Source organism: Neltuma alba, unplaced genomic scaffold (assembly GCF_004799145.2).
Source record: "Neltuma alba isolate B1F8T4 unplaced genomic scaffold, ASM479914v2 tig00003628_pilon, whole genome shotgun sequence".
NCBI classification, from domain to species: Eukaryota; Viridiplantae; Streptophyta; class Magnoliopsida; order Fabales; family Fabaceae; genus Neltuma; species Neltuma alba.
The window spans coordinates 22,857-35,754 of NW_021633360.1; the positions used below are offsets into that span (position 1 = coordinate 22,857).

The 12,898-nt window shown below is 37.2% G+C and overlaps 1 protein-coding gene across 4 annotated transcripts; it reads left to right on the forward strand.

Moving 5' to 3' along the window:
* Positions 1 to 533: 533 nt before the first annotated feature.
* On the forward strand, positions 534 to 11,741 carry LOC114742068 (uncharacterized). 4 transcript variants are annotated; one of them, XM_028930326.1, is made up of 2 exons: positions 534 to 2,372; positions 11,318 to 11,741. In XM_028930326.1, the coding sequence occupies exon 1, from the start codon at positions 1,435 to 1,437 to the stop codon at positions 2,314 to 2,316; it is 882 nt and encodes a 293-aa protein (XP_028786159.1). In that variant the 5' UTR covers positions 534 to 1,434; the 3' UTR covers positions 2,317 to 2,372; positions 11,318 to 11,741. The 4 variants fall into 4 exon arrangements, with proteins under 4 accessions (XP_028786159.1, XP_028786160.1, XP_028786158.1 ...); XM_028930327.1 differs by lacking the exon at positions 11,318 to 11,741 and adding an exon at positions 8,634 to 8,652; XM_028930325.1 differs by lacking the exon at positions 534 to 2,372 and adding an exon at positions 3,684 to 5,841.
* The last annotated feature ends 1,157 nt before the right edge of the window (positions 11,742 to 12,898 follow it).

Consider the following 12,898-nt stretch of genomic DNA (forward strand, 5'->3'; position numbering starts at 1 on the left):
AATATTTATTATTTTTCAATTTTATTTTTAGTTGACTGTATTTAGTATTTTTTTGTTATTAATGTTACTTTCATATTTTTTTATTTGTTGTCTCTCTCATTTACTCTCTTAATAAATAATGATAAATATATAAAAAATACATTTTTAGTATATTAATTATTTTAAACTAATTTTAACTACTAGTTTGTTAAACATAATTCTATTATTTGAAGTTTAAATTTAGGAACTGTGGGAGTACTTCCCATAATTAAAACATACATTGAGCCTTTTAATTTTATACAAAACTCTAGTCTGATTCTTTCACCTTAAAAAATTTATTTTTAGTCATGAAATTATTAGTCTTGGTTTGAAATGATTATATTGGTTATTTTAAAAATTAAACTCAATATATTAACTTTGCAGAATATTTATTAACATTAAAATTTTAATATTATCATTTTTTGTTGAGAATTTTAAAATTAAAAATTTTTAAAAATATTTTTGAAGTTAAGAAACTAAATTAAAACTTTTATATAAAATTAAAAGATTAAAAAATATATGTTAACTAAATAAAAAAGATGATATTCATATTGTCATATTGAAAAGATATTAAATAGTTTCCAAAATTCATAATTTATGCCATAAATAATAGCTCCATTCTTTAGTTCTGCAGTTACTACCCAACATTTATATTTTGAACTGAATGCGATCTTTCTTATTTGGTGTTAAAATATAATTTCCCCTCCTAATAAATTACCAACGAGCTTTCGTTATTTTGTCCAGCGTTCAGTTAGTGCGGATGCATACCCACTCACTTATCAGCAATTACACATTCAACGCTGCGGCCCAAGCGAGTGCGGTCCAAGCACTGTGGCAGGTCACTTCGTAGCTGGGGCCCAAATAGATAGACCAATAAGAATGCACCATCCACAAAGATATTATGAAAGGGACGTTACGGCACGCGCCCATTGAGAGAGTGACAGATAAGGAAGAGTCAACTGTTTGAGAGCGCAACGAGGTTGTTACTGGCCAATCAAAGGGAAGCACGTGCTGAGGTCCTCGAGTAGAGAAAAGCGTATTCCCAATAGAGAATATGGTGCTCGCTGTGAGGATGCCACGTGCCCCTCCTCTTTCCAGGAGTGCTGGACACTATCGCGTCTCTTATTGGCTCCGCCGTGGGACCAATCACAGGCCTCGATTTACGCCTCCCAGATACGCCACTTTTTTTTTCCCAGCGGGGCCCACGTAAATTAAAATTCATCCAATCACAACCCTCTACTGTTTTCTGTTGCCCTAGACACGTGTTGCTTATTCACCCAGCCACCGCGCTGCCGTTATCATTATCGTTTCCTCCCTGCTCCCCCATCCCTTCTCTCGGCAACAGAGCGAAAACAAGCGACCTTGGCTCACACTCTCAAGAGATCCGCGCCTCAGATTAGGAACTCCCGTTGGTTGATGGACGGTGGAGATGTATGGAGCAACCTAGCCGCGCGTGCCCCCGGGGATGCTTCTCGCGATAAAACCGTAGTTAACAGAATAATGCTCAGATTCCGTCCGATCGCGCCGAAACCGGTCGCCGGAGGCTCTGCCTCCGGAGCTGCGGTGCCGGACAACACGAGTAAGGTGTTGCTTTCGGGCAAGAGAGCGAAGCGAAAGTACGTTAGGGTTCGGAGGAACACTGGATGTGGGAGAAAGGATAATAATAATAATAACAGATCTTTTGAGAGATCTGAGATGCGAGAGAGTCCGGAGAACGCGGTTGTAACTCTTCAGTTGATGCCGGAGAAAAGTGAACTGTCGGGAGGCTCGATCGCCGAGACCTCATGGTGTAAGAACGTTGATCTGGACGTGACAGTGGAGAAAGTTGAGATCCCGAGAAATCCTGAACCGGCAAGGCTGTGGGCAACGACGGGCTCCCTGAACGGCGCCCGGAGGGTGGTGGAGTCGTGGGTGACGGTGGAGAGCGTGGGGGACACGTGTACGAACGTAGGAGGGTTAGGTAGTACGGATGTTGAGAAGGTGAAGAATCTGGAGAGCGACACGTGTCCGGGGTTCATATCAGACGGTACGGGCAAGGTTGGATGGGTGAACGAGGCGTACAAGAGGATGGTGAGTGGTAAAGACGAGGAAGGGTCGTCGCCGGAGGTGGTGGTGAAGTTGAAAGTGAAGGATAACGTGATCTATTCATACGAGGCATTTACGTGCGGGGTGAGATTACAGTATACGTGTCAGAAGGAGAAGTGGACGAAGATGGTGCCGTGTGATGTGTGGAAATTGGACTGCGGTGGCTTTGCATGGAGGCTAGACATCAAGGCTGCCCTGAGCTTGGGTCTCTGAGAAACCAGAATTCAGAAGGAAAGAGATGAATTAGAGTGCCGGAGCCTATGTATCAGGTATTATTTTATGTTTGAAGAAAGTTGAAAATGAAAAGTAATAGCTATTAGCTAGCAGCTCTCTGGTTATGCGCTAGGGGTGGGATGGGATGGGAAGTGATCGTGGCTCTTATCTGGTTGGGACTGAAGAGAGGACAAGAGCTAGTAAACGGGAGGAACAACAACAATACTGGCAATTATCTTACCCATAAAGTATTGTACCGTTCCCCGGGCTTGAGGGTGAATTATTATCTGTGTATAGTTACATCTCTCCCCTTAGCTTAACTATGTAATATATATTGCCGCTGACACTCCATAGGGGCTAAATAGACTGGGGGGATGACCTATGTGATTAATCTAATAATCTAATATAATGTTAAATAAAATGTATGCTCTGCTATACCCAGACATATTCCTATTCCTATTGTAATGTGTGTATATATATTATAATATATAGAATAGATATAGATGGATAGAGAGAGGGGGAAAAAAAGGGAGGGGAAGAGGAACTAGCTGGCCTGAGGCTGTTTTCTGCCAAGAGGAGAGGGTTGGGGCAGAAAAGGGGAGCGGTTGTTGTGATAGCAAGTTCCGAGTGCTATTTATTTGGGTGGGTAGGGGCCCGATATTTGCTGTTACGAATAGCTATAGAAGCAGCAGGGAAGTTGTACATGTTTTAATAATGATAATGGAGGGGTAATAGAAAAATAATGATGTCGATAACACTGAGAAGAGGGACACAATTTTGGACGAGAGAAAGGACTCGATAGGCAGCACAGAGAAAAGTATCAAGTGGGGTCTTTTCATATTTGTCATATAGAAGATGAAGCTAGATAAATTGCCAAGTAGGCTTAATGAGCAAGTTTCTGGATAAATATTCAATATATGTAAGATTAAAGAAAAAAAAACTTTCTTAAAATAAGCAAGAGTCTCAAAGCAACACGTAACTGAGCCATCATAAATTAAGCATCCAATGCGAAAACTTGGAAGGCGTTGGGAAAACCGGGGGAATCCTTTAATATCTATTATTTTATGCTTTATATGTGCTTAATGGAATCCGTTCATATGCAAGTCGTTTTTAAATAAATAGACTAAATAAATCATATTATTCATGACATTTGAGTACTACAATTTAATTTAAGTTTTTCTTACATTAGTTAGATGTATTAGTATGTATTTTATTTTAATATAGGTATAATCAACACTAAAAATGCAAAAGCACACTGGAAACGTACTGTGTGGATATATATATATATATATGCACACACGCATACACGCACACATGTACCTAATGACATCAAGCACAAATAAGAATAATAAGCCGAACAAAATAGGCTTTAAAATTTCCTTACTGGACAAGAATACCAAAAAAAAGGCTCTGCACTGTTATATATCAAGCCCGTACATGTACATCATATTCAATTACACGGACGAATCCCCTGCTGTGAAAGCTTTTACGAAGAAAGAAGCGAACTCCTTTAATGAAGCAGATTAAATTGAAGATGATTTGATTGTCATTTATTTGTTGATGAGATATAAATCGCCGAAGTTTTTGGTTATCTACGAAAAGATGTAATCTAACTACGCTTTTTGCATGGAATTTACGAATGCTTTGTTACGAGGGGGCTCTTTTTGATGTTCACTGTAAGATATATATGGTTGGGAAAAGATGGCCTTGTTATCTCCTATTTTCTCGTAAGAGAGATTAAGTTAGGATTATTACTTGTAATAAAATGAAGGAGGATTTGCGACAGAAAGAAGAAACTGATAACGTGGGGGGAGAGCGGTGGGGGTACGTGGCAGGGATGTAACAACTAATGCGAGACAGTGACATACGAAATCTTAGCCGAGATCCGCTTATCTACAAAACTGCAACGTGTCTCATATGGTACATCCATTAATTTTGGGTGTAAATATCTCTAAACATTCTTATTCTTTGGCCTTCACGCGCGTGGTGTCCACGCCTGACGATTCTCATAAAACATAGCCCTCTGAGTGGGCCGTGAAGTCCACGACCCTGCTCTCGAGTGGAGAAAGACGCGGCATCACCGATTCCAGGAGGAGGGCCGCGAATAGAGCCCAACTACGTGTGGTTATTCTGGAAGCTCCCCAAGGCCCTCTTCCCCACCTCATTCCACAGTACGGCTTTCATGCTGGAAACAGCCCACGTGTACCATGCTTTCGGCAGTGCCGGACACCTTCTCGTTTCTGATTGGTCCTTATGTGGGACCGGCTCTGCGTACTCCATTGTGCCGGGCCCATCTCTTTTGTCGGTCTCAACCCAATCCACCCAATGGTATTGGACTTTTTCGCTGGACACGTGTCCTTTCGCCTTCGCCTTTTTGCTCCCCCTATCATCGCTCCCTTCTGTCTAGTTTGGTAGCGACCTGGCCCCAACTGTTTCTCTCTCTCAGCCCTCAGCGAAGAGAATAATTGCCTCAGAACCTGCACACGCGCCCGCAGATCGAGAAGAGAGAGAGAGACATAAATCTGGATCCAACCATGAGCTGGTCTTAATAGTGCTGGGTGGGTAGGATAAATATGGATGGTGGGGAGGCATGGCGTTCCACGAGATGCGCCGGTGGCTTGCAGGATAAGGCGATGATCAACAGCCTGATGCTAAGATTCCGACCCATCGCTCCAAAGCCGGCTGTGGGAGCGCCTCTACTTGGTCGATCGCCGGCGTTCAATGATAACACCATCGTTTCTGCACGGAGAACGAAGAGAAAGTACGTTAGGGTTCGGAGGAGTTGTAAAGAGGCTAATAAAGGCAGGGAGCGTACTGTGGCAAAAGAAGAACTAAAAAGCAAGTCGGCCACCACGCTGCAGCTGTTAGAAGAGAATCGTGCGGACCAACGGGTCCCATCGAAAGGTGGAGCTTGGTGTAGCGCTAGTACTAGTGTGTATAGTCATACGGTCACTGTGACAGATAAGGAAGATCGGGAAGCTATTAACCCTTTTATTCGGCTGAACTTGAACTTGAACTTGATGAATGATCGTAATCAAGCGTTAGGTCAGATGGCAGTGATGCCACCGGTGAGGAAATCGGTGGAAACGTTGGTGACGGTGGAGTGCGTGAGTGAGACGTGCATGGATGCGCTAGGGTTAGGGTATACAGACATGGAGAAGTTAACCAATCTGGGTGGGGATTCGTGTCCAGGGTTCGTATCAGACGGCTTAAATAGGGTTGTGTGGGTGAATAGGGCGTTTAGGAAGATGTTCATGAGCCTGGATCATCAGGACAAGGAAGAGCCGCCGGAGATGGAGGTGAGGTTAGTGATGAGAGAACGACTGGCGTACAGTGCTTTCACATGCCAGTTGAAAGTGCAGTACACGTGGTGGAAGGAGAAATTCTCGCAGATGGTTCCTTGTGATGCTTGGAGAATGGACGGTGGAGGATTTGCATGGAGGCTGGACGTAAAAGCTGCCCTCAGTTTGGGTCGCTAAATATATTAAACCAGATCATTGTTGCTTTCGAAGATGAATCATACAGGTATAGCCAAAAGTCATCGAGCCAGCTGAATATGAATATATCTTATAAAAAGTAGAATGCTAGTCGATTATATGTATGTGTGTATGTATATAGGAGGAAGGCAGGGTTGAAGTGGGGACAGATTAGAAAACAGTCTCTATCCACGAAATCTGCTAACTTGCTTTTCCTTCCTTAGCATCGGTACCAAAAACTAACCAATGGTTGGCAAAAGAAACAGGGCATTTTGGATAACGATGACGTGCACTCACCAAACATTCACATTGACCCTACGCACACTGACACATGTCAAATACATTGTTATATAGCTTTTGGGTGAACCAATATCAATGTTAGCTTGTTATAGAGAATTATTACAAACTGTTGCGGGACAGATTATGGGGTCAATTGGGGAGAGCCTGAGATGGACTTAGGGTTATAGTTATGTCAACCTATCAAGGTTCTCTTCTTTACAGTGTATGCGTGTAGCCCTCACGTATTTTCTTCAGCTGAGCCCCATTCCTCATCCCTTGCTTGAGGCCTTATTAGCTAGGGTTTCCCTTTTCTTAGAGGATGCATGCACGTATGCATGTCTGTCTGGTACGATCAATCCTATTAAAAAAAAAATGCAGGTTGCATAATAAAATAAATTAATTAGGAATGCACTCAAACAAGATTCATATATCCTATATATATATAGTTAGCTTATCATATGCTACCTTTGGTCCCTATAAGTCCTAGTTTGACTTTTATCTTGGTCTTAAATATAAGATATCAATCTATTTTATTTCTCATATTTGTATTTTTTTTTCAAAGTAATCATTTTAATAATAGTAGTTTTAGTCAATATACTTAATTAGTAAGGATATTTTAGGAAAAACAATACTTATTTATCATATATAACTAATTTACCTTATTTTTTTAATCTCCTTAAATTAGTCAGCTAGCTCTTATAATTAGGACCGGAAGTAATACTTTGGTCAATACTAAGGCTTGGTATTTGCTTCTCAATTTATGCAGGTGTTTCTGATATATCACTTGTGTCTTTTTGTCTTTTATTTAGTTATATAGGTTTCGTAAATAATCCACTATCAGAGTATCTCTCTAGTTAGACCTCCAACATTCAACTTGAAAATTTTCTCCGGGGAAGTTTATCACTCCATTTATATAGTTGCTTTGCCGCAACACAGAAACAGTCCCAAGTGATCAAGACTGGAGCATGGTGTCTAGTCTTAATTTGAAAATTTGCTGTGGTTCATTATTTGTTAGGAAATAACAGGATACATGCACTCATAGACGCATGCACAATCACTTGGCACTGTCAATAACATATAATAATACTACTACAAATCCTAAATCCTTAATATAAGAGCTAATTAAACATTGAATTTGGTTCTAAATATAATACTATGATTTTTTTTTTTTTTTACTCAATACTATAATCCATCTTGTCTCTAAAGTTTGTAATGTTTTTTCTAAAATATCCTACAGATTGGAACAGGTTCTTATTAAGGGATGGTTCTAACGCACATAATTAAATAGTGTAATTTAGAAAAATTAACATACATTTGTTTTATTTAGCTGACTTAATTAATTTTTTAAATTTTTTTAAATTAGTTATCTAGTTTTTGACATTAACGACCAGATGTCCTAAAATCTATAAGACAGAAACTTACGTAAGGGATCCACTTATTGCTTTAATTGGACAGGGGGACATTACTTGACAAGCACTGACGATCCGTGGCTTCAAAATATTATTATGTCGGATGCATGATGCAATTGAAAATGAATACTTTAAAGATTACATTAGTAAGTGTACGGAGTGGTGAAGAAACAAAGATTTAGAAGATATATCCGAAGTTTGGTATCTAACCATTGATTTATGAGATCTTGAAATAGGTGTTAATGAATGGTGCATGATGATCCGAAAAAGCAACATGTTGGATAAACAATATTGCTTAACTAACTTGGCCTTGGGGACTGGAAGCTTGGGTGGGGAATATCCTTTGAGTTGAAATATACATGATCATAAATAAGCATCAACTTTAAGTTGGAATTTATCTCCTGAGCCTCAACAAATTTTGATATATTAAAAGAAAATATGGGTAAATCTATTATGATGCACAAATCCGGTTCCAATAGTTATATAATGTATCATATAGCTCATTTACTCAATTTTAATCATAGCTTGTTGTGAACATTATTCTTGCATTTGGAATTTAATTTCTAACTTAATTTTCTATGTTGCTATTTTTCATGTGAATTTGTTTATGAGTGCGCACTCTCTCTCTATAATCTAATTAGTAAATATAGTTTTAGTTTGTCGTGAACTTCTATTGATAATTTGAGTTAATATATATTGATATCTTATATATATATATGTTGATTTTTGTATTATATATCTCATCTATATTCTAAAATTTGAAAAACTATCATAACTCACCTATCATGTTATGTTACACGTACATCTTTATTTGTATTATTACTTGTTAGATCTATCTTTAGCCAACAAATAATTGTCCTAGTCGCTGTCAGCCTATACATGAAATAATAATGCTGTGGACAAATTATATCCTTACAATCTGAGAGAGACACATGGCATGATGTGAAATTGTGAGTGAGCATTTTAGAGTGGGGTAGACACTTTTGTATTCATCCTCATGACGTGTTTTCTGTTAACGGCAACCAGTCTTTTTGCTCCACTGCCCATTAGCTGCTACTTGGTGATTCGCTGATTACTTACCCTTTCTCTTTTTAGCTGATTGCTATATAGCGTATGGAGCTAGCTTCATTAAGGTATTTTTTTTCTCCTGCAGGATCTCTTGTGGATGTAATAAATTATTAATTAACGCTGTTAAATTATAAAAAAAAAAAACATGAGATGGGGACCATGCAAACTATACATATAATTCTTGTATAGTTTATTTTAATTTAATTATAAAGGTGAAACTTTGATGCATCGTATTGGACAAATAATGGACTTCTTTAAGAGGCAAAGTGAGATGACTTTATTTATTATGCTCAGATGAAAATATATGAAGTTGATATATTCTTGTTATTAAATATTAACATATGCAACTTATATAAAGACGTATTATTATTTATAAGTCATAAATAGCATTGCTTGCTTCAAATTTTTTACAATGTGTAAAATTCACACCTACTTAATCAATTCTATGTGAAATGAAAGATGCGGACTTAAATCTGTTTGTTAAAGTATATATACGGTATAACATATTTTTGAAGAAGCGTTGCTTAAATCCTTAAAACAAAATACTAGGTTAGAATCCAATTTTGAGCCTAGTGGATGACGAGAAGTTAGCATAAGTTGACTGTTCACTAAAATACCACTTTCAGTATATGTTGTTTTTTAAAAAAATACATTTGCTAACCATGTGTATTAACTAGAATTATTATTTGATAAAACTTTTAATATATGTAACTGCTGCAAAGACTATTTTAAGAAAAAATAAATAAATATGAGAAACGAAATGGATTGGAATTTTATATTTATGACCAAATTAATTTTAAACTAACTTTTAGTATATGTTTAAAATTTCAGTTTATGGTAATGTAAATTGGTACATGATGAACCTATGAAGTTCACAAGGTGCCTTTGTGGTAATGGGGATATGCATCCAATTAACTTTGTGTGTCCCCTCCTAGGGAAGGAGGCTGACAAGGTCTTTGATAGAGACGTGAGTTTCAAGTAACAAAGACATAATAACAAATAACAAGCTCTCTCTATAAGCATGCACATAAATACATACATTGATGAAAATAAACAGTTTAGAGGGGAGAACAATAAATGAGAGAAAAACATATTGGAGGATAGGGGGTTGGGAAAATGGAGGGAAAACACAAGTGGAGAGAAAATGCATCTGCTCCTAATATGTTTAGATGAATAGGTGAAAAGTGTAAAAACATGAGGGGGAAAAAAAGTCATTAATTTTATAGTGAAAATAAAAAGTATAGAGAAGATGTGGACCCATCATAGCAATTTCAGAACACGTATTCTATCTTTGGAATCTCTCAACTCTAGAAACTTTAAGAAAATACGTGAACCCATGCATGTTTTACTCCTGTCCTTTTCTCCTCCTTTTATCTTTTCATGCTGCTCAAATAGGAGAAAAATTATCTTCTTTCTTATTTCCTCATCTAATTTTCTCTTCCCCGCACTTCTTTCTAATCAGATGTAGGGTAGATGTATATATTAATATAAGCACAAATGGTACCAAGATATTACCTTCTGTACATGCACATGATGTTATTAAATAATAGTAGAGAATGTATATCTGTATAATTTGTAATATAAACACAAGGCTTGAAGTCTCTTGTTGGATGGAGAACGGATTTATTATTGTTATGCGCCCAAATAAATATAGTACATCTGGTCCTTAATATAAGATTTTGTTTGACTTATATTTTGGTTCTAAATATAAGATCCGAATCTACTTTGTTTTTTATATTTATCTTTTTTTTCTAATATAGTCCTTTAATAATGGTAGTTCTAGATAACAAACTTGATTAATAAGGATATTTTAGAAAAAACAACACCTATTCATTACAAATAACTAGCTTAAATAAGTTTCTTAATCTCTCCAAAATAGTTAACTGGTTTTATAATTAGGACTGGAGATAGTGCATGGAAATTTGATCTGTGCTTCAGCTTTGGGCTCTAAACAAAATTACAATTACTGTGTTGGCTACATTGGTTATCTGAACTTAATTAGATATGCTTGTTAAAATTTGAAGCAAACATGTTTGATAAATTTAAATAGACATATTGCTAAAACCAACGTGTTTGTTAATCTGTAAACGTACAGGTAAAAACTATACAACCTCTAGTCCTTAATATAGGTGATCGATAACTTATTTAGAAATATTAAGAAAATTAGTTAAATTGGTTATTTGTTACAAATATGTGTTAGTCTTTTTAAGTCATTCTCTTTAATCATGTGCATTGAACAGGCAGAAACCTTTTAAAATATATTTTGAAAAATGATGAGAATCATAATGGATTAGAGTTTAGTATTTATGATCAAATTCAAGGAGGTGGTATTAATCTTTCTTCCTATATGCACACTTTTTGAAGAGAGAGATGCTTTATGCATTGAAGCCTATCCTTCTCCTTCTGTTTTTATAATTTTGTAACAAGAATATCGTGGAGCAAATTTATTATATGTAATGCATTAGTACCTCAGACTGTAGCGCTGAGTGGGTAGCCTGGTAGGTGGTCCTCCATCGCTTTAGGACAGATTCGAGAGCCTATAGCAACTGGCCGACAAATGTATAATAATTTGAGCAGGCACCTGGCGGTTTCTATTGCCTTCACTTGTGACTATTGTTTATAAATGAAAAAATATGTATATGTATATATATAGTGGGTACTGTGACAGTTTCTATTGGTCGTATTTCAGTGGCTTTATTCTTTTTGAATTTCTTGTTGCCTTTTTGTCCTTCCTTTATGACTATTGACAGCTCTTTTTCCTGTTTTCAGCTTCTAAAATTTTGGCTGAAGGGACCCAGACTTGCGTGTTAAGCAACTCGACAAGTTAAGTGTACATATTTATACCTAATTTTCAGTATCTTCATCGATGCCTGCCACTTGGAATAAGCCCAAAGGTACAGGTGGTTAACTACTGAAGCAGCGTATTCCAAGGAAGAGACAAGCCTCAATAAATATCTCTCAGAAAGTTTGCTGAGAATCTGCACATATCAGTTTGCGGCAAATACTCAATACCTCTGAAATGGAGTTGAGGAGGAGATCCTTATTCCAGGTTAAGTGTATCCGAAGGCGCTCCTTTTTTTCGTGTCAAAGAAACTCGAAGAAGACGCTCTAAATGTATTGTATTGTATCGTATTGTACTGTGTTCTGCCTCTTTCTGGTTCTGCCATATCAATCAATGTTTGCTGTTAAACCATCCCATTAGCTTTCTGTACTGTCTTCTCATGGTATGGTTTTTGTGGGTTAATATAATTTTTGGTTTCTTAAGTTTGTTTTTATTTAGATTTTGGTTGCTCAAGTTTCAAACTATAGGTTTTGGTCCCAAGCAAAAAAAGATAGTCCAAGTTTTTATTAGATTATAAGAATCAATATTTTAAATGAAAATAAACTTAAGGGATTGAAATTTATGGTTTAAAATTTGATGGACTAAAACCAAAATAAGATTAAAGGATCAAAATTTGTATTAGTTTGGTTCTTGTTATCTTGAACATGCTCGGGGGAAAATCGCTGTCAAATCTTCCCGATGTAAGGTGGCCCTCCAGATTCATTTCCTGGGATTGAGACTCAGGCTGTGCAGTTTTGTCATCTCTGCATGTGAAAACTTCCGTGTGAATGAGGGGATCTTTATGATTCAATTATTGGAATATCAAGGTTACTTTCTCATACGTGTCTTGGTTGCTTTGTACCTGTAATCACTTTTTTTCTTTAGGAGGTGGATAAAGTTAAGTATGTATAGTTTGTCGTCTTCTGAAATGATCATCCCCCTTGGACTCCGCTGGTGTTTTGCTTTAGTGATTCGTACGTTCCTTGGCAAAAGCACAGGACAACACGTAGACAACAATTGTCAATATGTTGTTTCATCAGAAAACTTTGTGCTCTCTCAAATGATCATCAGGTCGCACTTGGATGACCTATCCATATAGAGTAAATATATAATTCTTGTTTAGTGACTTTTCAACTTGCCATATTCCTTATGATCAAAGTAAATCAAAAGACCTTGTTGGACTTTGGGTCATGTATTGTTCTGTACACAAATCAGTGATGTTATGCGCGCAGGAGGTTTTTTTGTGACTTTGTTGTAACTTCAGGTGGTTCAAGCTAAATTTTAACAATTCAAATGAGTTTATGTTGTCATCGAGTTTGAATCTCTTTCATCATAATGGATCGTCTATGTGGCGGCAATAGAAGCTTTCCAGCTTAAAAACGTTTTGATTCGATGCCAGTGAGAAGTTTTATTCTTGATATAGAATCTCATACATATAGATCGATGGCCCAGTCCAATGCAGTTTTTTGCACAGGCCAGGCCTACACTTCAAAGATAGACAGAAAAACATCTTGTATGTGTATGCAGGG